We start from the raw sequence: 27,977 nt of genomic DNA, 5'->3' as shown, positions 1-27,977 counted from the left end.
TTGTTTTTTTTAAAGGTCATTGTTTTGCCAAGACTGTGAAAACAGGCCAAAGTGTATCATGCTCTTAAAAAAAAACTGTTTTAATTTAAACTGCGCTCAAAGAAATAAAAACTGTAAAAAGTAATTTTATCATTTATTTTCTTTTAAGTACAAACAATTTTCATAAATATTTCCCTTCGGGACCTGTAACCAAATGAGCAAATAATTGCTTTTAAATTTTAAAAATATGCAGGTAAACACCCATTTACATAAATACAGACATTTACATATTTTCTGTGCTGTGCTGCCATTTTATTAATTATTTGTACAGTTTATTCAGTTAATGTAAGATGGCTGCAAATCAAAGTGTCAGATGTCATTTATAAAACACTTTGTTTTTGTAACTGAAAAAAGTTGAATCGGACATAAATAAAAAAATAACACGATCGACTATAAAATCATATTTTAGGGGAGTTTTCATTGCACATGATTGACAACAAAAGCATTTTTTTTTACTATGGTATTCATGAAATGTACAGGAAAAAGAGACGCGTCTCAATAAATATAAAAATATTACAGTGTATAGCTGGCTACAATAAACCACCTGACATCACATGTGGTATTTTTGCAGTGGTACAGTGATATGCATATGTAAACATTTTCATTTTCCAAAAGGTATGCTGTTTTTCTCTTCAGGGACGTATTTGAATAGTGCTTGTAAAAATGAATCGTTAATAAATAGTTAAATAAAGATATCAACAGCTTTATGAATCTGGCCTTTCTCTCACCGCTGTTAAGTTCGTAATTTCATTGTGCTCCGCAACTGTAACCTTGTTAAGGCCTTAAATAGGTCTTGAGAAAACACAATGTTTCGCAACGCACAGCGTTGTTTTAATGCTCTTTTCGTCCCCCTAGGTAGCACTCTTCTTATTAGACTAGGAGTAGTAGCATTTTTACAAACTTGGAGAATGTAATAAATGCGTCCGCTTAACTTATAGTTGCTAATCTTGGTCTGTTCACTACCTTTTGCCGATCTCATTTTGTCGGAGGAACTGAATGTTATTGACGCTGTCGGCTAGTTCGGGATACTGCTCCACCGACAGCACGTAGTATCCGTCGTAGCCTTGCACTCGTCCAGTGCCGAGGAGCTGCCTCTTCTCTCCCTCCGTCCACAGACGGGATCCTTCCTCTCCGTTTCGCACCCGCTGCTGCTCCTGTGCCCACGAGACGGCGAGAGCCCTCTGTCTGGCCAGCTCTAAAACACGCACTCGCTCCTCATCCAGAGACGCCCCGTAGCGCACGTGCAGGGTGAGAGCCCCCCTCTGAAACTCCACATCTGCGAAGCGGCGGGTACGGCCGCCCAGCACAGCTGTGGACTGCGACACCGTCACGTTCACCGCATTCTCAAGTTCTTTCCGTCCGCTAGTAAGCCGCAGAGCCGCCAGGTCCGCTTCGGGAGAATTCATTTTAACAAAGAAGTGCGTGTCTCTGCCGTCTATGATAAAGTGCAGGTCTTTCAAGTAAAGAGCGCCATTGAGGATGTTGGCAACCTTGACGCAATCCTCGTTAGCCAGGCTTAGTGCGCGAGTTATCACGAAGCCCTTGTAAAGGGCCAGCATGATCCCGCGACCTATCAATGAATCGCTTGAGGCAAACCACAGCCAGGGTTTATCGGCCCTTTGGCTATGGCCGAACTCAACCTGTGGCAGATCCCCAAATGTTAGAAATGCTTCGGCTTGTCGGATGACATGCTGCTGGACTGCAAAGCTGGCCTGCAAAAGAAGACGATACACATTTTAAAGAAACGTGGTGAAAATAAATCTTCAAAGGAATACTACAAGATCTAAAAAAACGACAAAAAAGGATTGTAAAATAAATTATTTTCACTGTATATTATTAATAATATAATACAATATAATCCAAAATATTACTCCTAATTCTGTTAGTATTTACACTTTACAGTTAAAGTTAATATTTTGAATATGTTTTTATGTTAATATTTTCCAAATTAATTTTACTTAAAGATCTCATATTGTACACCTTTTTGGAGTTTTATTTTAGGTACTTAAGAATATATATCTGCAGTATAAGTATCAATATTTTCACAGCTCGAAACAGCTTGATTTCGTCACACGTCAGCTCTAGCTGGATGCAAAACAAAGGGAAGACTGGAGGCGGCCCATCTAAACTAGTGAAGATTCGGCTGCACAAGGAGTTTGTTTATGTGCTGTCTGCCAGAATCAACATAATACAGCCTTAAATTAGAAATATGATCGCATACCCAATGCCACTGCCAGAAAAAAAAACAACTGCTGTGGTTAAATGTGATTTAAATAAGCAGACTGAACAAAAACCATCAAACGATCAACGTGATTTGAGTTTGCACACTTCTTATCAGAAAAGGTTTAATAAAGTATTGTCTTTTGTTATTGTATTGTGTTTTATTGCATCTCACAACTATGTCGTTTATGAAATTATGTCCGTGTGCATGTGTGTAAAACAACAAACTGATGATTTATATATAATCATGTTTATTTGAATATGCATTGTTGTGATTTAAGTTGCCTGCTGAAACTGAAATGTCTCATCATGTCTAGAAACACTGAGTTTGTTCTTTCTACACACACGTGAGATCTGATTCACCTCATAGTAACGGTCCTGTCAGATCGTCCATCCTTGAAGTGAGAGCACAGGTCAGCCTATCTGGTTTTTATCTGTTAAAACTAAGTTAACCTTTTTTTACATGTGGGCGGTGCTCGGGTGATGATTGAAGGCGTTGACTGAGTGGATCTGATGTCACGTTTTTACCAAAATCATAAGGCTTGTGAAAAATCACAGCTATGTTATGCAGGCTGTGTGCAGTTTATTCTAGATTTACTGTTTGATACTCACTTGATGCTGCCCCTAGACATGAACATTTCAGATTTGACAGTATGGGGTCCTAGTTTATTTCTTTATTAATGTTTATATAGCTTATATTAATTTTTATTTCAGTTAGTATATATATATATCAAGGCTTCAACCATCAGCTCCTGTGGTATAGATGGTAAAGCACATACCGCAGTCTTTTTGATGCTATCTACTCATGTTCAAACCCCCTTTCGCCAAAATTTTGTCCTTCACACATCTGCATTTATTTCCAAATAAAATTAGGGAAATAATCAAAACTTTGAGAATAAAGTATTGGGTAGGATTAGGGAAGGTAAAGGGAAGGGGTTTTAATGCATACTGTTGTGTAATATACTACAACACTGAAGTGCAGGTAACTGTAACAAAAAAATCTATTTGCTATTTTCTATTAGTGTAAAAAGTATATATATAATAAATAGTATATATAGCTAAGAAAATATGCTATTTGCACTTTAAAATAATGTTAATGAAATAATTTAACATTTATTTTTTATTTTATATTTTAACGTTTCAAACAATGATTTTAATGGTTTTCGTTTTAATCAATTACAATAACCTTTTATGCTAGTATGTGAAAACATTCATCCAAAAATCAACTTACTGTCAGGTCGTCCCACACTTGACTTTTGGCCAGTTCGTAGGAGGCTTGCGTCATCTCAGAAATGGGGACAGGGAAACCAGGGATACTATTATGGAGATGGAATCCAAATGTGACCAGCCAGCTGTTCACATCTGTAGCAAATATCAATGAATAAATTTAAAATCATAATTTGCATGGGGGAACTTTGCAATATATAGCAGATATATTACTTGCAGAACTTATTTCAGTATGCTGATACAGTAGTTGCAGTGAATCTATGACATACCTGTTAAATAGTCTCGAACTTTCTGCACTTTACTTATAGGGTTGTTGTTTCTGAACATATAGAGATTGAAAGGGCCTGGGTTCTTGCTGATTTTCTCCCACTGCATAAAGTCAGGTGCATTCCAGCGACCTGACATGATGTCATAATCCCGCACTCCAAAATGAAGCAGTTTTGTTAGAGGGTCGTAAAGTCCTCCATGAAACCCAATCACCAGCTGGATATCAGGATTGGAGTCTGAGTAGACTTCGCCGTAAGCCGTATAATGAACTTGCTTCAGGAGGCCACCATCGCTGCCAAAGACAGCCAGTGGCGTTCCTATGTTATCACAGGCGATGTAGAACTCCGCTCCACTGCTGATCTCCATTGCAAAGAGGTGTCCCTGCAGGTCGTAGTATAGAGAGGTGATCTGTGAGCTGGAATGGTTGTACACATGCGTTATTCTGCTTGGGTAGCTCAGATCAGCATAGAAAAACTGCAGGTGTTGTCCCATGCTAGACTTTGTGGAGACTCTTCTTCCCAAACCATCGTAACGATACTGGACAGACCAGCCACTGGATTTACTGTAGACACGTTCAAGGTGGCCATTGGAGTTGTACTGGAAGATCTCAGAGCCTCTCTGGCGAAGAAACCCATCTTCGTCCAATTCGTACTGCAGGTCTCCTAGACGAGTTATACGGTCTCGTAGGTCATAACGTAGGGGCATGATTCGTGCACTGTTTGCTGGACTCAGCAGGTGGATGTTTCCGTTTAAGTCATAGCTATAGCGCCATGTCATTTTCTCATTGAGGTAGACGGTCTGCAGTTGTCCGTCCACGTCATATTCATAGCTATATTTGGTGGCATTGGCAAACGGGCCAATCTTCATCTCCCGCTTGGTGACTCGTCCCATGTCATCATACTGGATCGTGATCCAGAAGAGCAGCGAACGAAAGAGCTCATACTGAATCTCTCGAACCCGACCGTGCCCGTCAAAGTGTTTGGTGTAAGTCATGACAGAGGTAGAAATGATCTGGTTGATGTCATAATAAATTACGCCAAATTTGCCGAACTGCTCCACCTTCCCTGAGATGTCATCGTACTGATAAAGGTCAATAGGCAGTGGGGTTTCATTGATGACCCCCTGAATACTTGTCACACGCAGACTACTGTCATAAGCGTAATCGAAGCGAGCGTTTACCATCCCGTCCTCGCTGAAGCGGTAGATCTGTCTGTCTACCAGCGGGCCGAGCTGCCTGTATCTAATGGTGCATATAAAACCCTCACTCTGCAGATTGACCGTCTTCAGCACACCTGCCGTCTCGTCGTAGGTGAAGCTGACGCGAGTGCTGTCGTACAGAACCTCTGAGAGTTTGTTGTGCCAGCGGTACCGGTAAAGGACTCTCCGTCCTGTGCCCAGCTGTGCCACTCTCAGGAGTCTCCCATCCTCACTGTAGTCTACAGCGACGGAAGCGTTGCTCTCTGGCATATGGTAAAGGTTGCGGTAGTAAGACACCGAGCGTATGGTCTCCATAGTGTATCGTGCCACACTAGGCATAGTGACTGCAGAAAGGCCTCCCTGAGGGTCATATTCAAAGACGTACTGCCGCTGACTCGCCAGTATCAGGACAGTGGACTAGAACAAGAAGAAAACAACTTGCATAAACCAGAGGAATTAATCAACAATTGTTTTCAAACTAGTGTTCATAATTATAATACCCTAAAATAATATGGTAAGACACACCAATTTGCAACGATATCGGGGTAAGGTAATATTATTAAAGGTAATATTTTATTGTGGGTTGGAGTATCCCTTTAATCTTGATGGTCCAATTTTAGGAAAAACGTTTACTTTTTTTGTTCCATGGAAGAAAAAAAACCTCTTGTGTAGGGTGTGTATTTAAAATGTTGAGCAAAAGTAATTGAGTTAAGTCAAAAAAGCTTTACATCGGTGGTAAACAGTTTATACGTGGCAAAGTCTACTGACAAAGCTCTTGACGTCTACCGCAAATAGCATATATCACTAAAAGCAATTTCCACTATCCTGTACCTTCTCCAGATAAGTGTAGCTCCAGGTCTTCCCATCAGGAAACGTTCTGGAAAGGAGACGGCCTTGTCCATCATACTCGGCCCTCTCTGAGACAGAGCCCCAGTGGATGGCACTCAACTGCCCATTGCTATTGCGGGTGAGGTTGACAGGCAGCAGCTTGCTGCTTGGCATCCAGAGAGTAGGCTGACCTGCTGTGTCATAACCAATCTTCAGAAGGAATTTACGGTGATCATCATAGATCTTTTCAATCCTCAGTGCTCGATCATAATCAACAGACAAAATGTTCCGTCCATTTACCTTGAAGTGCAGGCAAAGGAGAGACACAAAATTGGTAAGGCAATAGCAAAATATCAGAAAATTGACTAGAAAATTGGCAGATTTTTTTAATCTGTTACGGTTGCCTTGGTTTCTGTCAGAAAAGTTTAGTTGAATCTTTGTGTGAAAATGAGTTTCATGATTAATAACGTAAGTTTATACAGCTGACTCAGTGGCAAGTTCAAACTCTTCAATCACCCTTTAATGTGGGCTACATCAATTTTAGAATAGATTTGTTTAACCACTGTACAAATGAATTATTTTTTTAACTCCTGCATTAGCCGAGTGCATTCTTCATGTCAAAATTGCTTTATAGATTTAATAAGTAGGAATTGACATAGAAATAACTATAACAAGAAATCTTGCATAATATTTAAATTGCCTATTGTGTCAGATGCCATTTTTAGTCCAAATTGATTTAATTTGCAGTAATTCACATCTAAAGTATAAAAAAAGCAAGATTTTTAAATAGCCTATTATTACTGAGGTCATGTAAACCTCAAGCTAGATGTCGAGTGCTTTGTGTTACAATATGGATAATAGATTTAAGAACCAATTTGTTCTGTGGTTTCTTTCATCTCAGGCTTTTTTTAAAACAATTTTGTCCTTTTGTCCTATAATTAAACTTTACATACTCGTAACTTGCGTCCGAACACTGTGACCTTCGTCCTCGTCTGCTCTTTACGAAAGCGCCATTCCACCAAGTTTTGCCCGCTGTCATCAGGCAGGGTCATGTTTCTTCGTGCCAGTGTAGGGGAGGATGAGCCAGCCAGAATGTGTGGCTCGGTCTGGTAGTGAGTGTTCATTCCATTGGCATACAGAATCCACAAGGAATGGTCGTAACCAATCACATAGTTGTTCTTTAGCTGATCTGCAAATTAAAAACGACAAAATAAATGACAAAAGCAGAAAAGCTGGGAAAAAAACGAATGACATGAGAACACAAGGCTTACCTTGGTGTAACGTGAGGACATTTTGAATTGCTGACTGGTTTGTAGTTATGGTTGCTGCTTCATCTCGTTCAAAACTTTCTCTTTCTACCGTCGAGACAGTATCCATGTCATAAGCCAGACTGGTCACCACTCCAGTAGGAAAGGTTACATTGGTCAATCGTCCCTCTGTGTCATAGCTGAAAGAGAGAGACGGATATTGAAAAGCTGCATTTAATGCAATCCATGTGAATATGCACTTTTCTACTGGTCTATCGGTCTTAAAGTCTAAAATAAAGTCTGTGTTGGTAAGATGTTCTCTAGAATTTTTTTAGATATCATTCAAGTCTGTAGCCAGTGCAGTAACTGATTACATGTAATCTGGATTACATAATCAAATTAAAAAAACTGCTTGTAATTACATTGTCACATTTTAAAATAGAATCAAACTGCAGTTAATTTTCATTGATTACATGATTACATATTATGCAAACAATAGCTATAACATATTTATTGATTCTCTCAAATCCCTCTTTTGCATCTTTAAAATGTTTTGTTAGCAAAATTGTATTATGTATTCGATAGGCTTTCGATTGTCTTTTAAACACTTTAAACTGCACATTCTTTCTTATTTACGTGTAATGCAGAAATTCCCCAAATTGTTGTCATCTAAAAATACCATATATATTCACATAAAGTACCTCTGATATTTAATAATTGTAGAGTTACACTTTTATGATTGAATTAATTACTAGTATTACATTGATATGGTACCAGATTGTCCTATTTAAATCAATGTGATAATTGATGATTGTTACAAATCACATTTTTTACCATGTAATTTGGAATCCTTAACAATTTATAAGTAATCGAGTCAGCTCTGTCTGAATCCCAAATGGCATTGGATAAATACAAGCCAATTTAATATTTGTTCAAATCGCTGAACCTAAATTTAAGCAATAATGGCAATGTTTGCCCTGGCAAGCAAAGAGTAGCAAGCAGAAACGCTCAAACACTCTTACTCATAGAATGTTGTCCATCCATTGGCAGTGCTCTTGGTTGCCAGGAGACCACTGTTGCCATGGTAAGTTAGCAGCACCTGTTCACGCCCCTGTGTGCCAAGGGTCTTCAGCCCACCACTCGAGACTACAGTTAGCCAAATAACCTGGTTGTCAGGTGCAACGATGCGCACAGGAAGGCGGCTGGCATCCCGGCGTATCCGTAGTGTGTTCCCATGACTGTCAGCCACCGAGGTCAGATCTCCCTCATTGCTATAGCTGAAGTTATATTTGAAGTCTCCAGTGATCAGGTTGGCCGTGTGCTGGTGCGTGCCATTACTGTCAAACATGTACACTTCCTGCTCCGCCGACGATGCCACTTCATACAGGCCCATGCTGTTAAGTGCAGGCTTGTTTTTTCCGATTACTCGAATGCGAATGTTTCCCAGGTCGGCTACATACAGGGTTCCATCGGGAGCTGCCACGAGAGAGGACGGCCCGTTCAGCCTGGCGTCTTTAGCGAAGCCATCCCCTGTTAGGTAACAATCACAGTTGACGTCGGTCTTGCAGTCGCAGTCTGAAGGCGCCCCCGCCAGGTGAGTGATCTCGCCATCTGCTGCCACGCTGCGTATGCGGCTCATCTTCCTCTCGTCTGTCTCGGCGATGTGCAGCTCTCCACTGAAGGAGACAGCAATGGCGCTTAGGGATTCCAGATGGGTATGCGTGGCTCGCTGTGTTTCTGTCACCAAGATGTCTGTAGAAGGCATGGGGCAGTGAAGGGGTCTGCCCGCTGCCACGCTGACCTGCCCCTCCTCAGTGATCCGCAAAACCACGCTGCCATCCAGCACAAACAATGAGTTATCCATCGGACTAACAGCCAGATCCGTTGGCCATTCTAAAGAAACCTACAGGCAGATGAATAAGAAAGTTTTGTAGCTGTTATAGTTTAACTCTAGCCAGGTACATATGTTTAATACATTAATAATTCAAGCTGTAGAAATTATAAGTATGTTAACATTAATGCAGCAGTTTTAGAAACAACAATTAATACTTTTACAGCATATGAAACTAGATTAATGGTATTTTCTACATAATATGATTTTAGTATATTAAAATAAAAAGATGTATAAATTAACATCAGTTAATTTTGCCATTAGTCTTGAACAAACATGACTTTTTTTTTAATAAATAATATTCACCTGACATAACATGAAAAAATCTTAATTCTCAATTACAAATAGCATGAGAGCATAGTGTGTGTGTGTGTGTATATATAACCTAGACCAATAAATTTAATTATTTTTACTGTATTAATTGTTACTTGATAATACTGATGCATTTGTTACACTGATACTAAAAATGGTTCTTCTGTGGAATTGCTGCAAAAACACCCTAAACATTATTTTTACAATGGTATAATAAACCATTATTAATGTTTTTTTGGATTTGGATTTTGAGTTAGATGTTTGTTTAAAATATATTGTTTATATGAGTGTTATATCTATACCTCTATAAGGATGCCAAAACATGTCATAGAATGGGAAGGCCAGTGGTCTTCCCATTGGCCTTCCCATTCAATGACAGATTTTGGCATCAGTATAGTATACAACAACAAAAAAGTGCTAATTAATGCAGCGTTACACTGTAAAAAATGTGAAATAAAATCTGAAACGTACTAAAACCAAAAGGTGGCCAATTTAGGTCCCTCTGTGAATCATGATAAATGACTTGCGTGTGTTGATTTGAGCAATTTTGCCTTTACCTGATGGACATCCATAACAGAGTCGCAGCTCAGGGGGCGAGCAGAGGCAAGGTCATTAGACCCCAGCAGGGTGGAGATGATGCCGTTTTGATCCACCTTCCGGATCACGGTCCCATCCACAAAGTAGATCAGTCCGTTCTTGTCGACGGCGATCCCTGGAGAGAAGAGAGGAAGGAACGAAATATGCGGGTCACACAGCTGTGCTCTTTGCTTGCCTGATCCAGGCAGCGGGTACATGTGTCGTGTTTGGCTTCCCATTATTCAGGTCACTGCAGAAAGCATCGCCCTCAATTATTCACATCTTGCCTCCCACTGCTGAATTATTTCTTAAGGAGAAAGTGGAATAGGATGTATTAGAACATCCCTCCCTCCCTCTAGCATTTCAGCCTGTGTTCACTCTCTCTCACTCTGTCTCAGTCGGTCCGTAAGTCTGCTCAGGGTATTTGACAAAAGCATGGAGTGGGAAAGCATCAAACCCACTTTTAAACCCAAATTATGAAAGTGTGGGTTGCTATAGTAACTGCCGCTTGGAAAATGCGTGCCTAGCTGAGTGGTAGCACGGAGAGTTTGTGAGCCTGACGAAAACAGTGAAGAGAACTGACGTTACAGCAGAAATCTCAGTCCCAACCGAAGAAAATGCATGTATGCATCAATGCCTCAGACTTTTTTATAGTTGCGACAGCCAGAATGGAGATCTCTGTGCACATCCCATCAATTCAGCATGTTACGTACCCATCTACACAGGAAATATGATACCTAATGTATCCATCATTCAGTGCGTGCATTCGTGTGTGAATGACATTTTATTGAAAAACAATGAAAACATCTTTTTTTTCTGCATGACGAGATTATATGCTGAAATAGGTTGTCTATATTCACCAGACAAGTGTGACGTTTTATAATTTATGCTGGTGAAGTCACGAATCTTTCAAAGCAGCTTCATCAATCCGTTGTGTCTGGCTCAGTCAAATAATTTAGTACCTATCCCGGGGCTGTCAGTTCCCATTTCCCTCGTTGAAGCGCCAATCAAAAACCTCACTACATAATACAGTGTTAAAAGCTCACAGAGCTTTGGGATGATCTTTCGTGTCAATCAAAGTGTGTCGTATGCCTCAGAAGATTCATTGCAGCCATTTCAGAAGTTTGAAGGAGCCATGTTTCTCAGCTCCTTTCTTGAGAAGAATGCATGACACTTTTGATTGTCAGTTTTAATGATCCTTTAATCATACCTTTGGGTCCCGTGAGGAGGGCCTCAGTGGCCGGTCCTCCGTCTCCGCACTGAGTTTCGTCAAAAGGCAGACAGTGATCTCCGGTTCCCGCCACCACCTCCACATTCTGCTGGGACTCTGAGCCGGCCAGGAGCGCCTGCGGGCTGTAGATGCGTCTGGAATTGGTGTCGGACACGTAGAGCCGCCCCGTCACGGGATCCGTGGTCAGGTAGTAGCGGTGAGCGGGATTGTTACTTGGGGAGAGACATATAAACAGTGGGAGTTATGAGCAAAGACATTAGTCTGCTGTCAAGCTGAGCTAGTGCGACTCATAAATTATTGGTCTGACATTGCAATTGGAGATGGCAGATGAAATGAGAGACTGATTAGAATATTAATATCATTAAAGACGTTGAGAGAATCGCAGCATGTTTTTTCGCATCTATCAAAAGGGTGTGAGCTTCTGACAGATGGGAAAAAGAAAAAAAGAATGTGTGAAAGGGAAGTAAATGTGATGTGACTGGAACGTATTTGCGGAGGCTGTGATGACGACTTCAAGACTGCCAGATCATTTCAATCATTCCTGTTCCCTTGCGGGAAAGGTTCTCTGCGATGCGGTGATGATATGCATATCTTAATGACTGTCAACAACTGATGGTTTTTCAGAACGCTACGCTTATTTGCATTCATTAATTCTGTCTCCCAATCAGCCGGCTCCTTTCTGAATGAGTTAGTGCGGCCCCTCCAGACGTGCCATTAGTGGTTAAATGACCAGTCGAGTCGAGACTTTGTTGCAAGATGGTGTGGAGATCTCTGACCTTCTCCTCTGGGATCAGGCAAATCTTTTCACACTTTATCAAAAACGGTTTTAGGGCTATTCTTGCACTCTGAGCATACTCTATTCGATCGATATCCTGGACTGTTTGGAAACCAATTCACACTCAGAGGCACTGGCCTGTGTAAAATCCAAATGTGAAAATGTGAAACAGTGGTACTTCTTTCAGCTAAAGGCCCAGAGTGTCACCCACTGCATCATAATTCAAAGTCCTCTTACATGGCTTCAGTAAATCTTTTAGACAGTCAAAAAAAGGTGACGTGCAAACATCTCTCATAAAAATGTGCCTTGACATCATCTGGGATCAGTAACAAATCTGGGTTAGTTTCTACAGACGCCCTAAGTTTGTTTCAGTTAATTTAAACAAAAGGTCACGATGAGTATACTCAAAATATGCATGTCTATTAAAACACGTCAGAATTGTAACATTTACCAAATGTAACTTACCTGTGCCTGAAATCCTTATTTCTTTGGAAAGTTTGAAAAAAGGAGGGAAACATATAGTAAGAAGATATAGTATGACAAGGTAAAATAATATAACTGATTCTATATACTTGTCCATCAAGTTCTGATGACTATTGAATGTAGGCCTATTCTCCACAATCCTATTCTGATGTTACAATACACCTCTAAAATTAATTCTTAACAGTGTTTTAATTTTATTTTTACAGTATTTTAGTATTTATTCATATTTTTATTTTTAACAATTAGATTATTTAATTATTATTATATAAATTATAAATTATTAATAATAATAAAAAGGCTTGATTCATTAACACTTTATTTTAAGGTATCCTTGTTACATGTTGTATGTATTAACAATTAATAATAACAATTTATAATGCATAATTACATGCAAGTAACCATTAAATTAAACCCTAATCCTAAACATATAGTAAGTACATGTAGTTAATATTTCTCTGTACTGTATAATAACACTGTAACAACCTAAAATAAAGTGTAACTAAAATTCTGTGTATTTTAAATAAAATAACATCTTTGACAGAGTTTACCTTTCTAACAGGCTAAAGTGGAAAACTGTCTAAAAGTCTCTAAATTCATCCCCTTTCAACCACCGCTGCTACTGCCATCAAAGCTCTGTTTACAGATTCAAAGCATTCAACAATAACTTTCAAGACAATTACTGTCGGACTTCAAAAATCGCCTGCTGTGAGAATTGGTGTTGCTATTATGCAGAATTTCAAGGCCTCCCTTTTTGTGAAGAATATAAACTTCTGTGGATTAAAAATAGTTATGCTTTTAAATGTTTCGTAAAAAAAAAAGACAATGTCTAGACACTGTCTCTCAGCATGCTGTGATTTGTCATGAAATATTTCCTCAGGTATCCTTCCAGATTTCCATACTGCCGAATCACCCATCCCGTTGTTCTAACTCACCTGAGCTCCATGACACTGGTGACATTGCCTGACGGATATATGCGTCTGATGTAATTGAAGTCGCCAACGAACAGGCTCCCATCGATGCCCCATGCAAGAGCAACAGGAGCCAGCAGTTTATTTCCCTCTGCCTGCCCATTACAGCTCGGACAGGAGATGCTTCTGCGTCTGCCATTCCCCATTATAGTGCTGATGATGGGAGGAAGCTGGGAGAGGAAGACATTCTCACCATTTCCCTTATACAGGATGCCTGAATCCAGAGAGTGGGGAAAAAAAAAAAAAGAGGTTTATTTTTCTTTCTCAAAAATAATGATTTTGACATAGACAATGAGAAAATTTATATTACTATATAAAATATTACTACTACTACTACTACTAATAATTATAATAATACAACTAATAGAAAAATATTTAAATAATTCATATTTAAATAAAAGTTTGACAAAAATAAATAAATGTACATTATGTATGAATTTGATTAATTAGTTTTGCACTGGAAAACAGAGAAATGCTCTTTTTATCTGACTTCACAACCTCAAATGCTCTTGTAATCTATAAAAAAAAAAGAGCGGACATTTTTTTCCTGCTGTAATGGAAAGGCCTGAGCATATAACTCAACTAAAGATGAAAGTTCCTACACTGGACATCACTATGAAAAGGGGGCACTTAGCGCTGTGATCTTTCCGAACTTCCGTTAGAAACTCCATTAATGTGGACATTGAAGTAGCACTTTGATGAGGAAGCACCAAAAAGAATTAAGCTGCTAAAGGCATCTGAGCTACCATAATGAACATTTTCATTAATATGGATGATTAGACTTCAACTTTTGAAATAAATTGAGCACTTCTTGAAAAGTCTAGTTTTAAGAAGAATTACATCTTTGTTATTATGGTTTAACATTATTTTCCTTTCAATGCAATTTGAAATGAAAATGAGCAAAAGGATAAATATATTTAATCTGCTATGCTATAGTTTGTGTCAAATGGTATTAAAAATGTTAACTGTCTATATTTAAAATGACTAATTAGCCATATTTGCTTAATTATTTTAGCAGATAAATGCATTTGTCCAGTTATTTCTTGCGTAGTTTTCCACCAACTATTTTACAACGTTTAGAGAAAAGCTTATGCCACACAATAGCAGTTCTGCTGGCAAAACTATAAATGCGTTTTTAAGGATTTCATGTTGTTTGTGCTGTCGAATCAGAGAAAATCTGTCTCAAATGTGCGATATCCAAAAACAGAATACGCTCCTCAGGCATTAAATGTAGCAACCGGAGACGTTTCGATCACCTGAGAGGTGATTGTCTACTCAGCTCTGTGCTTTATTTTCCAGTCCCTATAGATCTCAGGCTCTAAAACCTTTGATCGTTTCAATCATTTTAACACCACTTTCAGTCCAAGACTGAGCGAGGAGCTTGGGTCATTACAGATAAATATTTCAGTCCTGTGAAAATTTAACTTGTTTCTTTTTGGGGTTGGCTTCAAAGAGGAACTTCAAAGGGAAGTGCCATGCCCAGGGCCATAAATTATTCATACTGAGCAACATGTTAGACTTCCAACACTTGCTTTGGCCTATTAATCACATCAATAACACTGCACTGAACCACACTCCCATTGGCTGGTCACTACAACTCAAGTTCAGTAACTAGCTTCCTCAGTGGCTACACACCGTTGCCTTTGCTTTGTAATTGGTTCAGAGGCCTTGTTTCATTAAAACTATAGGAGTCTGAAACTGTTCGGTCTCAAATGTTTTGTCAAGGCTAAAGCTCTTCAGCCTTGTGCAAAACAAAGTGTAAGAAGCAGAGCAGAGATACCTTTTTGACCGTCTTCTAGTGGAGGGTGGTCTACGGTGATCATGGAAATACAGAAAATAGACTACTTCATGATTTTCTTTTTTCATAGGAAGTAGTCATATTTTTAGCAATTGTATGATATATAAGGCAATGTAAGTAAAGTCATGAAACTGAAGTAACATTACTGAAGGATTGAGCTATGACATTTTAATTAAACAATATGAGACTGAATGAAAAAAAAAATAAGAATAAAAAATTGCATCTTCAGCTACATCCCCTGTTAAAGCACCAGCCACAAAAAAAGTCATGCACATTCAGACGGAAATCTTCTGCTGTTGCATTGCATCTTGAGCTGTTTTGAGCACCCTGCCACAAGCATTGTGTTTTTAAAATGGTATGTCATGCTAAAAAAAAAGTCTTTGAAAAGCATGTCAAAACTGTGCACTCTGTATAGCTGTTTTGAACAAAAGAAAGCTGAAGAAATGTGAACCTGAAAACAGCCTAATCATACATGCAGACTAGATGATTTTGAAAATATGTAGATTTGTGCCTATCCTGAATGCACCGTGTTACAGAGGAGTCAAATCAAGTGCATCCAGTGCCAAGTCTCACCGGGCATTCCTCTTTAGTGTGATGACTGTCACTTTAGCAGCAAGCGTGGTAAACTGTCATTGGCTGATATCAGCTGTTAATTCACAGAGTGCTTAAATGACCCAAAACCCTCTCAATTCTGAACTGCATGCGAATCATGGCTAATGTCTTCCCATGTGCAGCTAAGCAGGGTGCATAGCAATTTGTTCCTGCTTGATTAGGCCCTGCCATTGATTAATTGATTGAGAGGAGGACTGGAATGAAGACACAGTCAGAGGGGATCTTGAGAACACCCGGCCCAATAGAAGCTGCTGTTCTTATTCAGAGGTCTACAATGTACCATTAAGTAAGATGAATTGGTCTGGCTGGCTGCTTTTAAGTGTGACTCAACAAAGCCACTGACCTTGACAGCAAGACAAACCAATGACACCTCTCACTTTCTCAAACTCTGTGATTGCTGCATTGCATTGCCCTAATCTCATTATGCGCTGCTCACACTACTTATGAGCCACTGTTCAAATACTAGCAAGAAAATAATGAACTGCTATATCTCCAAAGATCTGATTGTAAGTCCTGTTCAAACCCTGTGCTACAATAACATTAACAATATACTGATTGTAATAATCAACATCACTACCACAAAGGCGTTGTGTGTGGTTGCCAGGATGCAGTTTTGTATGGTTTCTTACTAACAATGTACAATATCTTTATGATACTATATTCCATAGATATGGTTCAGCTCAGCTCCCTCAGCACAGGTCTATGTGTTTGGGGTTTTTTTCCCCAACATCCTCAAGGAACAATAAAACCAGTTGCTGTCCTCAACGAGCCACACAAACCATTTGCAAGCATTGCAAGAACTTCTAATTACATGCAGCGTCACAAAATAATTACATTTAAAGTGCATGTATTTCATTAGTGTTTGTCATTACCATGCAGCATGGAGGCTGTAAATTGTGGCCTGATTAACTTGTGATTTTATGGCTAGACCTTTAGGTGAGAAGCAGTCGATTTGTTTTGGCCACTCTCAGCTACGTGTTAATGTCTATAAAGTACAAGAAACTCTATAAATGGAAATTTTTTTCAATGTCATCTACAGTAATGCAATGCTTATGCTTATTGATTATTCACTGAGCAAATATGCTGATCAAATAGCAATGGGATAAATAAAACTATTTTGTAAATGTCAGGCAAATAAGCTGAATATCAAATCTTCTAGGTGTTCTGCAGCATTCATAAAGAGGCGTCAGACTAAGTCTGCCATATCGGAAAAATCCCCCCCCAAAAGGTTAAGGATTGACACCTTTAGTGGGGTCCAAGTCTGAGGCAACTTTTTTTCCCCTAAAATTAAACCTTTAGAATTTAACATAAAAAATAAATATATTTCTAAGGAAAGAAAAAAATGATAAAATTATTTAAACTAAATCAGAGATTTGTTAGGAACGTAGTAAAACTGAACATGTGAACTAATTTGTACTGATTACAAATGAGTTATTTTGCCTTTTTATAAAGTACAATGTGCTCTGTGGCTCATTCTCAAATCATGATCAGCAAAATGTTTTAGGTGAGCCTTTTCATTTAATCTGTGTTATACTTTTATAATATTTAATGTTTGGATTCAAAATAGAAGCATTTTTGTGTTATCTCTTTTTGGATGATATGATCAATCTTGAAGATAAAGATTGTGATTAAATATTTAAAATTTAAAAAGAGCAAGAGTATGCTTGTGTTATAAGGAAAAGCTCAGCAATGTGATGTAGCTCTTGCTAAAACGCATACACATATGCCCAAGCACACAGTTTGCACAGCCGTCGACTGCTGATCAGACCTGTAAGCCGTAGATATGAGAGGCTCTGCATTATCAATCAGAGAGACAAATGGGACTGTCAAAGAGAAGATCTCCCTTTGGCAAATTGATTACATTTGTGACATGTTCTTCAGGACAAAATGTTTTCCCATCTCCATCACTTCCCATGCATCGCTTCAAATGTACAGAAACTCGCTAATCGAAAAGATTGCAAAGGTGACATGCGCAAATGTGCAAAGCTTTCATCTAAATTACAAAACTCAGATTAAACAGGGTGAGCCAGATTTATGTGTTAAGCTCTTTTAAGCACTGTTCTTCTCAGAGTAAACTTACAAGCCGATGCCTAAGAAGATTAGATAAAGCGATAGATAAATAATGAGTAACCCCGTGTAAAACCACAAACCTGCTAACTGAGTTATGAAGAACGGCCGATCATGTTATGGATTTATATTTAACAGAGCTGAGAGCTCTAGGACAGATGCTCTATGCCTCAGTGCTTTCCATCAGAATATGCAGTTCCCGGGCTTTTTGTTCCATTGCTTTCAAATGTGTCTGAGGTTTTTGACAGATTTAGTTCACAAAAACAGCCAAAACAATGCAGTTAATCTTCAATTCAAAGTCTATGAACTTAAGCAGCTAACAAAAAAAAATGCTGTAGCTAACCAGTATAAAAATCTACTAATATTTACCATAACGGATAAAAATATGCCATGGTGTCATTGCATTGAAAATAATTCTAAAAAGGCAAATCAATTAAATGCACTATTAACTAATCAGTATTAACTATGAAATGATAAAATTTGAACACCAAAGCATTTCTATAATAATGGTCTAATCTAAATGAGATAATGATATAAGCTGTCTCTATATCTCTGAAAATCTCCAATTGGTTTAATCCACTTTGGCGCTTGAGGTGTAAAATAAGACTTAATGGCGGAAACACTGCTTAAACTAGATAAACTGTCTGGAGGTGCAAAAATAAGGCTTGAGCAGACGGCCATGACCATTTGTTCGGCAGGTCGTCGGATTAAAGGATGTGGAAATCCCAAGGCCAACTGGGCATTTAGCCAGCAATCAAAAAGAGGCTTAAAATCTTTGGTTCGAGCGAGGAACAATCAGATGTTGTCACACTAACTAACTCTGGAGAAACAACCTGAGACAACCGCACCCCAAAAATGTCAGTCTAATCTTGTTTTCATTTAGGGCATCGGGATGTGATGCAGAGCCGAAGACTTCTCCCAAAATGCACCATTAGATATGACTGCTGGATCCGGTTCAAACTGTGCACACATCGTCATTTACCAAGAACAAAAAGATGCCATTATGTGTGTGAATATGGAGATTTAAGCCGACAGAATGAGCTTTCCTGTCACCCCGTTTCATTATGAAGACAAAGGAACAGGGAATGTCTGGTGGAATAATGCCACATTTCCATATTCACGCTTGTGTTTTAATGGCACTTTTATTGAATTAAGCTATAAGTATGCATTCTGCGCCTGAAAACTGGATAAAGTTCATTCAGCCAAATCATGTCTCCCATAATGTTGGAGAGCACAGTTCTGACTTGGCACGCTGTGTTAATGATTCCGATTTAATCTGTCATCACTGTGAGCGATTAGCCCTTTCAAACTCTGCTTTATTATGTGCAAATGAGGCAATGAACCATATTTCATGTTAAGATGAATATTTATGACAATGAGTCCAGGTAGAGGCACTGACCCCTGAATTGGTAAGGGGACATTTCCCGTGAGGTGGTTCCGGTGGGGTTTAATAAGCGATTCCTACCGTTTGGCACATCCAAGATGTGATGCTTATCCAGGGTCCATCCGCCCATGCTGGAGGCCTCCAGCTCATATCCTTGCAGCGTGGCTGTCCGCTTTTCCCATAGGATCACATTCAGGCATGATTCATACTCAAAGCCCACGGATACTAAAATAAAAAAAGGCCAAAAGGAATTTATTATTCTTACAAGATTTCTACCTAGTTTAACGTAGGTTTTGTGTCAGTTAAAGCTAATATTTTCAGCACACATTTACATGCTAATATTTATATATATATATATATATATATATATATATATATATATATATATATATATATATATATATATATATATATATATATAGGTGACTCACTTGTGTATTGAATGTATGTATTACTGGCAAAATATATGTGGTATTGACGATTTGCTGTTTGCGCATATGGTAAACTGTTACAATAACTGTTTCAGGGCAGCTACAACCTTGTAAAGGACAACATACTTCAGCATCATGATTACAATGAGTCCAGTCGTAGCAACATTTCCAAGTGGGCTTGTGACCTTCTGAAAGCTAGTGTTTCTCAATGCGCTTCATTTGCAGACTAATTATACATGCAAAGAGCAGTCAGCAATATATAGATGGACTAGAAAAATGCAGCTGTTAATACCTTATATTTATTGCTAGAACACAACCCACTGTCAGTTTAGCAAAAGATGGTTAGGATAACGATTAAGCAAATGCTGCAAATTCAACAAAATGAGATTGGCTTTTGAACTGTGTGTATTTTGAGCAAGGTTTAAATCACACACTTAGTGGCAGTTTTAATATGAAACCATTTTATTGTCCTGTATTCTTCATTTGTCCTAAATCCCTTTAACAACCGTCCGTTTAGGGTTCGGAGAATAATACGTTCAACCTTCTGGCCTGTTTAATAATCAGTTTGACTCGTACTATCAGTTTAGGAAGATTCATCTCACCACTGAAATATCTGGGTGAAAAAAGATTAATTTGCTCCTGGTTTAAATCAGTCCAAGTTAATAATATATTCATACACAGAGAGCTTTATATAGATCTGTTTCCTCCCATTGTTCCACTACCTACCTACAGCTTCTGCGAGTCCATAGACTCTCTGGCCGTACGCATCTGTCTTGTCCCAGATAAAGCTGTAAGAGAGCCGGGTTGAAGCTGGGAACTGCTTCTGAAACATTCTGCCCTCCACAGCTACCATGAGGTGGACCCGAGCCAATCCGAAGGGCACGCTGGACTGGGTCAAGATGACCTTCAGAACAGGTTTGTAGGCTGAAGCACGTGAACTCAAGTAAATCAAGTCTAAATCACTCCCAGGAATGGCCGTGTGCTCATGAAGAACCTGTGATTAAAAATGTGAATGAGAGAGGAAGTTAATTGCCTGTAGTGTAAATTTCCTTGTGGCCTAGTATCAGTTTTATTATACATTTTCTGATATTTCAAACAGAATGCACTGCTTCATAAATTCACTATGAATTCATTCTTCTGCCTAATAGGGGAGGCAACCCTGATGTCAATAGTAAAAAAAAAATGAAGATGCAGATTGAAGCTTTTTAACAGGGTTAAGAAGATCATTTTCAAGCAGCATCATACGAACATCAATGCAGTCCCACAAAAAATATCTATTTTAATTATGTCTGTTCCCTGCTGACTTCCACTTATAGCCTTAAAAGTGATTTATGTTACAAGCATAAAATGTGAATTATTTCTGTCACAGAAACATGACATAGTGCGCCACTGTCATCATTAATTCAGTAGCAATTTCTGAGTGGTGATCTTAATAATATCTGCTTTTCCTGACCGTACAGTACGTTCTGTAAGTAAAAATCACCTGGTTCTCTCATATTTTGTAGTGTCATTAAATCATACAGCTCAGATGAGCTTGAGGCACATAGCCAAATTTATTTTGATTTTAAGGAAAAATGAACCGAGACTCATTTTACTCCCAGATGTGATGCGGAATGACTCACCTGTGTCTCAGGAATGATGGGGCTGGCCTCGGGGCTGGAGCAGTAGAAGGTGGAGAGTGGTGACGCCGTGATTCGGGGCGAGGGTCTGTCAAGGCCACTGAATTCACAGGTTGGCGTGTCTCTTTCCTCTTTTCTCATCACCAGTGTGTCCATCACATGGAAAACTCTCCATGATAACCACACCGTGCGATACACAGCAGAGTACGGAGCACGCACGAATCGCAACGTCAATGCTGTGCCTCCGTTCACTAATAAATCAAACCTGCCGATGGATAAACAACAGTCTTCAGAACAGTGCTCATGCATGCTTGACAAATACATTTTTACTCTCATAATATGGTTCATGCCAATAATGCAATTCAAAACATTAATGCATTTTAATGTAATGTACACTGATATTCATTTAAATAAATCTATAATTTAATTCAGCAAGAATATAATAGATTTTAAAAAAGTGTCAGTGAAGACATTTATAATGTTACAAAAGAATTATATTTAAAATATATTCTGTTCTTGTGAGCTTTCTTAATATATAAGAATTCTGAAAACAAGTATCATTGCTTTTCATGAAAATAAAAAATGCCACAACTGTTTGCAAAAGCAATAATAGTGAGAAATGTTTGTAAAAATCTGGACACAAGAATAATTTCTAAAGGCTCACGTGACAATGAAGACTGGAAAAATGACTGCTATAATTCAGCTTTGTCATCACAGGAATAAATTAGATTTTAAATTACACTGACAGACATTAACATTTAAATTGTAGTAGTATTTCACAATATTACTGTTTTAGAGGTTTGTTTGATCAAATACAGAACTTAGCCTTGGTGAGCATAAGAGACTCATTTCAAAAACATTAAAACATCTCCAAACATATGAACAGCAATGTATATTTACATAATATTTCAATATTTTTTTATGAAAGATGCAGTTTGTGTCAGAATCTTGCATTGTTTGTGTCGGGTAGAGGGCATATGAAGGCTAAGTGTGATTCGTAATTTCCTGTTATCAAACTCGTAAGCGCATGGGTCCTCTCCAATTTACATGGTTTGTTAGCCTCATCAAAGCGCTTAGTTATTGAAGTCTTCCACGTTTCATATCGTCATCTAAAAATGTCTCAGATTCATAAATCCAATGAAAATAACATCTAAATAACATGGCACACTTCACTGTCTTTTATCAGTAGTTTGCTGGCACGCCTAAGATGTTCTATTAGTTGATGAGAGTAGGGGTAGAGATGTGATGTAACTTTTTTGCATTTGAGGGATTTGGATGAGAGATCTGGAGGTAGCAGTTAGAGCAGGACCTATTTTAATTAGCGTGCTATAGCGAGGAGGTAGGCGCAGATTTGGAAATGAAGGGGCGTCTCTTTGAAGTCGTGCTCTATATGAGCTGCTGACTCCCCTGCCCGGAAGGGGAGAGATGAACGGTGCTGTGACTTTACACACAAACAGACACATCCTTGCAGTACCACTGCCTTGAAATTCTCCCTAACTGCTCCTGTCCCTTTTCTCAATCCTGTCATGGCTGGGCCACTGTTCCAGACCATCGGGCTTAAAAGCTGTTTCTTTGCCTCTGTTTCCCCTTGGACACGCTTGCTAACCAAGAGCAGACACCAGCACTGAACAAGCATGATTATCTGAAGCCCATTCCCCTGTGTGCAGGTTTTTAGGAGGGATCTGGATATATCGGATAATCCCCAACATCAGCCTTCCTTCTTTAGAGATGAAGAGCCATCCCTTGAGTATTTTTTTCTTTCATTAAACTCTATTGAAGAGAAAATAAAGTTTTTAACGCATTACGGTCATGCCTCAGTTAAAGGCATAAAGTCGCCACACATACACATGAAAACTCCCACACATGTGACCCTTATGTAGATGACTCACATTAACTGCTGATCTGAGTGATTCCTGATAATGATGGATAATGACTAAAGGGATTATTATAAAGGTACAAGAAGGTCAGATAGCCCCAGAATCAGCTCAGAACTGAGAGTTAAACTCAGCAGACTGCTTTAATCTTGTATAACTACAGTTAAAATGGGGCTCCCAATTGAACATTTTCACCTTTTTACCGTATCTGTGTGGAGAATAGGTTGTGCTTTATGGGTTTAAATCAGTCTTGCGTCCTTCACTGGCTTAATTGAATTGGTCAGAATAGTTATGAATTAATAAAATAATAATAATCACCTAAATAATAAAAAAAAAACATTTAATGCATATATTATTGTATTAAATTTTATTAAATAAATAAAATGCATTTTAAGCAATGTTTCAATTAGCTTTTTCTCTAATTATTAGTATTATTTGTCTAGATTTGTTTGTGTGTTATGCAAAACAAAAAAACTATATATGCAAATGTGATCTGTAAATTTAACTTTTTGGGTCATAAAAAGATCATAAAAGGACATTTATGGGTCAAATTGTAATGCGTTGCCTTTGAGTGACATTATCACTGACATAGGGTTGAGAATGTGCCTGTTTGTGTTGATTTGACTTGACTTGTGTGGGATGCAGCGAAATGTAAATATGAATTTGCATAAAACTATGCAAAATGGTTTTTCACCGACTATCTTAAGGATAGGTATTAGCATAATTATGTGTTTATGAATGTGCTTGTCTGTGTCTGAGTAAAACATATTTGTACGTACATGCCGTCCTGTCTGGTGATGGTATAACCCTGCTGGGGGTAATGCAGAAGGGACACATTCACCCCAATCAGTGGAGTGCCATCACCGGTCACCACCTGTCCTCTCACAACGGACACCAGGCTATTAAATAAACAGACATTCAAAAACACGTGAGTGAAAACAAAGATAAATTAACCAGCTGTTCACAGGACTAAAATTCAAGGTCAGCAGACTGAGAAAAAAATGATAAGCATCTTTAAATTTGGTATTTTATATATAAAATGCATAGATTTTATATAAGAAAAATGTCCATATCTACTATAAAATGTCTCAGTCCATTGCATCTGACCTTCCTCCGTCGTTCTGTTTTGATAATCTTAACAGATGTAATTACAGCACAAATTATTTTACCAAGCACCATTTAGTGGCTGACCTGCAATCTCGCATCTTTACACTAATTGTGTGATAATTTCTTACTGTGCGAACAAAAGAAACCTCAGGGCAGATGGGCGGGATGAGAAGTTTCCTCATCAAGGCATAATCAAAAGCTTCATCAGCCAAATATCAAGAGATTGTAACAAGTTTTTTTCTTGGCTGCTCCTGTTCTAAGGCGGCGAAGACAAGCAGCAATGTTCATATTGTTAACTCTGTCCAAAAACACCAAAGGGCAAAGAACATATTCGCTCAAGATTTCAAATTGAAGAGGTGCAAAAGGTGAGGCGCTCAATTTTTTCACTGGAAAAAGTAATAATTTCCTAAAGTACATGGTACGTTAGCTTATGGTACAAATCATACCAACGGTGGATAGCTTTTCCATCTGCCATATGAAAGCATCAGAAATTAGATAGGACAACATGAAGGCTTCAAAAAGGGAAACTGAAGTTCTGAATTTCTATCAAAAAGGAAAACCCTATTGTTTATTCTGTATGAGTGTGGCTTGCTCTATTTTGCCATGCTGTTAGATCTACGACTGCAAAACGTTACAAACACTTGAAGATTGTGGGAAATTTTGCGCAACACATCAAACGGCATCACAATTACTTTCATAGCCAGAAGGACTTTCTATGCATATACATTTTAATATGTTATGCCACTGATAAATAAAACATGAAATAGAGGCATTATCAGGATAATAATGCATGTGTCTCCATGAGAAGCTTATATATATATATTAAACATTTTTGATGGTTGAAATCATTTTTAAATAACATTAATTTCCTAAAGCAGAACTACTTATGTTATGACATCAAAAAAAATGTTTTAACATTATTTTGAAAAAACGGCTTTCTAAGCTAGACTGGAAGCATTAAAGGGATAGTCCACTCACAAATAGCAGTTCTAAGATCGTTTACTCAAACTCAAAAAGAAGATATTTTTAAGTTGTTGTTTTTTTCTACAACAAAAGTCAATATGGTATAAAACAACATCGGAGTCCAACGAGAAAAAAACTTTTTTTTTTCTTTTTGTGGTAATGTGAGTGAAGTATCCCTTCAAGCAACACTTTAGTTTACTGTAGGATAGGTCCCAATACTCTTACTAAATCCAAACCGAGTTGACTGTTCTTCAGCAGTTCAAGATCTCCTAACCTGCTGTTGAATGTGTTTTCCCCTGGCAGGGTATGTGTGCCCCCTGGAGCTACCAGAAAGCTGACGCGCTGATAGAAGCCCTGAGCGTCTAGAGAAGGTGAGCTGAGGTGTTGCATTGTGCTGGGATCTGGAGCCCCACGGCAATACGTTTGACCCTGACAGGTGCTGTGAATGCAGCAGTCTGGGTCCATACAGTCCACCAAACCATCTAAAATAAATAACAGCAAAGACCTTAGACTACATATTCAGTGCTTTGCAAGTTACGTGTACATTTTAGTACAGAAGTGGGAGCGCCAATTGTTTAGACCCCAACTTCTCATAATTTTCTCACCTCCCTCGTTGTCCTTGCCGTCAGAGCAAAGGGTTTCCATGGCGACATCACACCCCACCCCTCTCCATCCCGACTGGCAGAGGCAGTGCCATCCGTTCTGGTCTAGAATGCACCTGCCGTTGTTGTTACACAGCCCTGGACAGCTATCTACCGGGACAAATTCATCAGTTATACATACCGACCAATCATCAGCCTACGATGTGTCAAAGGGGTGAAGAACTCACCATAAAGAACTGTATAAACATACAGGGGAAAACACGGTGAATGTGTTTCAGTCAGTCAAACATTTGGAACTTGACATTTTAAAGACATTGGACAGGACTCAGGGACAGCTGTAATTTCACATGAAACAGCTGGACAAAATAAGTGCTGCTTGAGTATTGTAAAAAAAAAAAAAAATTCTGCTCTCCATTTCTAGGAGAATAGATTATTAAATTCAGCTAAATACCAGCTAGACAAAATGTTAAAAAAGGAAAAAGAAGGAAAAAATACATGAAATAAAATATTTATGTGAAATCTCAGCAGTTTATAAAGTTAAAAGAACATTCTTATGAAAAATACTAGCAAATTACACATCTAGCAGTGTCCATGTGAATTAACAGCATGCTGAGCTGAACAGCACAAGTGCAGAGAGAGTTTATCAGACGGTATACTGAAGTGCTCCATCATATCCTTTGTCACAGAAAAGTGTGAAGTCAAAGGAAATTACAGAGGAAATGCTAAATTAAGGAGCTTAGCAGCTGCTAAATATTACGTTATGAGACAGTGAGATGTACAACAATGGGGATTTGGGTAATGCAAATGTGTATATGTGCATGGACTGACTGATGATTTTGTGTGTGTCTTTGTATGCCTACAGTTACACTGTATAAAACAGGAAACCTGAAACCGAACACATGTGGGGACACATTAATACACGGTACATAGACATAATGAAAGTCATGCTTGAGAGACAGAGGGGTCAGAGCCACATGCTCTCTTCAGGGCAGCATGACCTTTACCTCTATATCCTATCCAGTCTGCTATCATGAAGAGACATTCAGGGAAAAGAATTAAACATGGGGTGTTATACTGCGGTATGCAGTGATTTAGTGTCATTTTTACAGACAGCCCAGGCAGCCTCTGCTGGATACACACACCTAATATGCTGCGGCTTACCCTCTCCTCAGTAAATATGACATTTTGTGATATTTGCATTGTACCGTTGAAGAGCTCGATTAGAAGAAGACTCGAATGCTTTTGAAATTAGCTTTTTTCCCTTTCTTTTTTTTTTTTTACAAAGCAAGGTCTACATCAGTGAATCTGCTTTTTCGATTTTATAAACGTTTGCATTCAATGAAAATATTATTAAGAAGGAATTTAATAAAACAATAATTAAATAAGAGATACACTTTTATTACGGACATCACACAGAAAGCAGAACATGGTTGATGAAAGCACTGTACCTTTTATTTTGCTGTCCAAAAAGTGAGCTGGAGTAATAAAATGAAGCAAAGGGAAAGAATAAAAGATGTCATTCAGAGGCTAAATATTTTGTTTTTGTGTGTGTGTGTGTGTGTGTGTGCGCAAGGCAAACTATGCTAAAATTGTACCTATTCAGCCAACTGGCAACCTATAATCTCTCATAAGTAGAATTTGAATATGCTACAGTAAATTAATGTGCTAACAATGTTTTTGATTTAAAAATTACTCTCAAGAACTGCATGAATAGTTTGACATTTTTCAGTACGCAGGGCTCCTGCACTCCAAACAATACATTTCCATGACCTTATCAGTCATTTTTGATTACTGGATAAAGATGCTTTCAAAATTAAATGAATTTTTCAGATTTGTGAACTGGTTGTTATAAATATGACTAATCACAAAAAAAAAAACTGTTCACTTGTGAGCTTTTGCTTCACATATTTTGTAACCAAGAGCAACATTTAGCCTAGGAAATATTTTAGTGCAAAAATCATACATTCAAAAGTTTGAGATGGGTAAGATTTCTCAGTGTTTTTGAAAAAAGTATTTTATGCTCACCAAGACTGCATTTATTGTATTGCAAAAATACTGTGAGTACTTGTGAATATCAATAGAATTTTAAATATATATTATTTTAAAATGTAATTTATTCCAAATATTTCAGTCTTCAGAATTGTTGATTTGCTAATTAAGAAACATTTTGCATTATAAAAACATTGCTGCTCAATATATTTGTGGAAACTTTAATATGTATTTATATAGATCCTGAATTAAATAATTTAATGCATCCTT

The 27,977-nt window shown here is 38.3% G+C and overlaps 1 protein-coding gene and 1 long non-coding RNA gene across 7 annotated transcripts in view; one reads left to right on the top strand and one right to left on the bottom strand.

Annotated features, from left to right (window-relative positions):
• Positions 1-116: 116 nt before the first annotated feature.
• The window catches only part of si:dkey-237h12.3 (teneurin-3), a 94,444-nt gene continuing 66,583 nt past the window's right edge, over positions 117-27,977 (bottom strand). For 3 of the 6 annotated variants that reach the window (XM_043256436.1, XM_043256440.1, XM_043256437.1), the window contains 19 exons: positions 27,167-27,193; positions 26,723-26,743; positions 25,722-25,868; positions 25,391-25,598; positions 23,826-23,945; positions 21,176-21,437; positions 20,280-20,547; positions 19,204-19,347; positions 13,226-13,475; positions 12,276-12,296; positions 11,015-11,247; positions 9,786-9,940; positions 8,048-8,928; positions 7,050-7,225; positions 6,732-6,967; positions 5,782-6,078; positions 3,756-5,367; positions 3,491-3,621; positions 117-1,751 (listed from right to left, as the gene is read on the bottom strand). In XM_043256436.1, the coding sequence (XP_043112371.1) occupies positions 999-1,751; positions 3,491-3,621; positions 3,756-5,367; positions 5,782-6,078; positions 6,732-6,967; positions 7,050-7,225; positions 8,048-8,928; positions 9,786-9,940; positions 11,015-11,247; positions 12,276-12,296; positions 13,226-13,475; positions 19,204-19,347; positions 20,280-20,547; positions 21,176-21,437; positions 23,826-23,945; positions 25,391-25,598; positions 25,722-25,868; positions 26,723-26,743; positions 27,167-27,193 (5,942 nt within the window). In that variant the 3' untranslated portion in view covers positions 117-998. The remainder of the gene's footprint in view (positions 1,752-3,490; positions 3,622-3,755; positions 5,368-5,781; positions 6,079-6,731; positions 6,968-7,049; positions 7,226-8,047; positions 8,929-9,785; positions 9,941-11,014; positions 11,248-12,275; positions 12,297-13,225; positions 13,476-19,203; positions 19,348-20,279; positions 20,548-21,175; positions 21,438-23,825; positions 23,946-25,390; positions 25,599-25,721; positions 25,869-26,722; positions 26,744-27,166; positions 27,194-27,977) is intronic. The other 3 variants (XM_043256439.1, XM_043256441.1, XM_043256438.1) reach the window with 2 other exon arrangements.
• Positions 20,330-27,230, top strand: LOC122357176. Its single transcript, XR_006252433.1, has 4 exons — positions 20,330-20,468; positions 21,155-21,284; positions 25,420-25,487; positions 25,746-27,230. It is a non-coding gene; the product is annotated as an uncharacterized LOC122357176 (long non-coding RNA).

The sequence above is a fragment of the Puntigrus tetrazona genome, chromosome 14 (assembly GCF_018831695.1).
Source record: "Puntigrus tetrazona isolate hp1 chromosome 14, ASM1883169v1, whole genome shotgun sequence".
Taxonomy (NCBI): Eukaryota; Metazoa; Chordata; class Actinopteri; order Cypriniformes; family Cyprinidae; genus Puntigrus; species Puntigrus tetrazona.
Note: the sequence above shows the minus strand (reverse complement) of the source record. Positions and strands in the feature narration are given on the sequence as shown.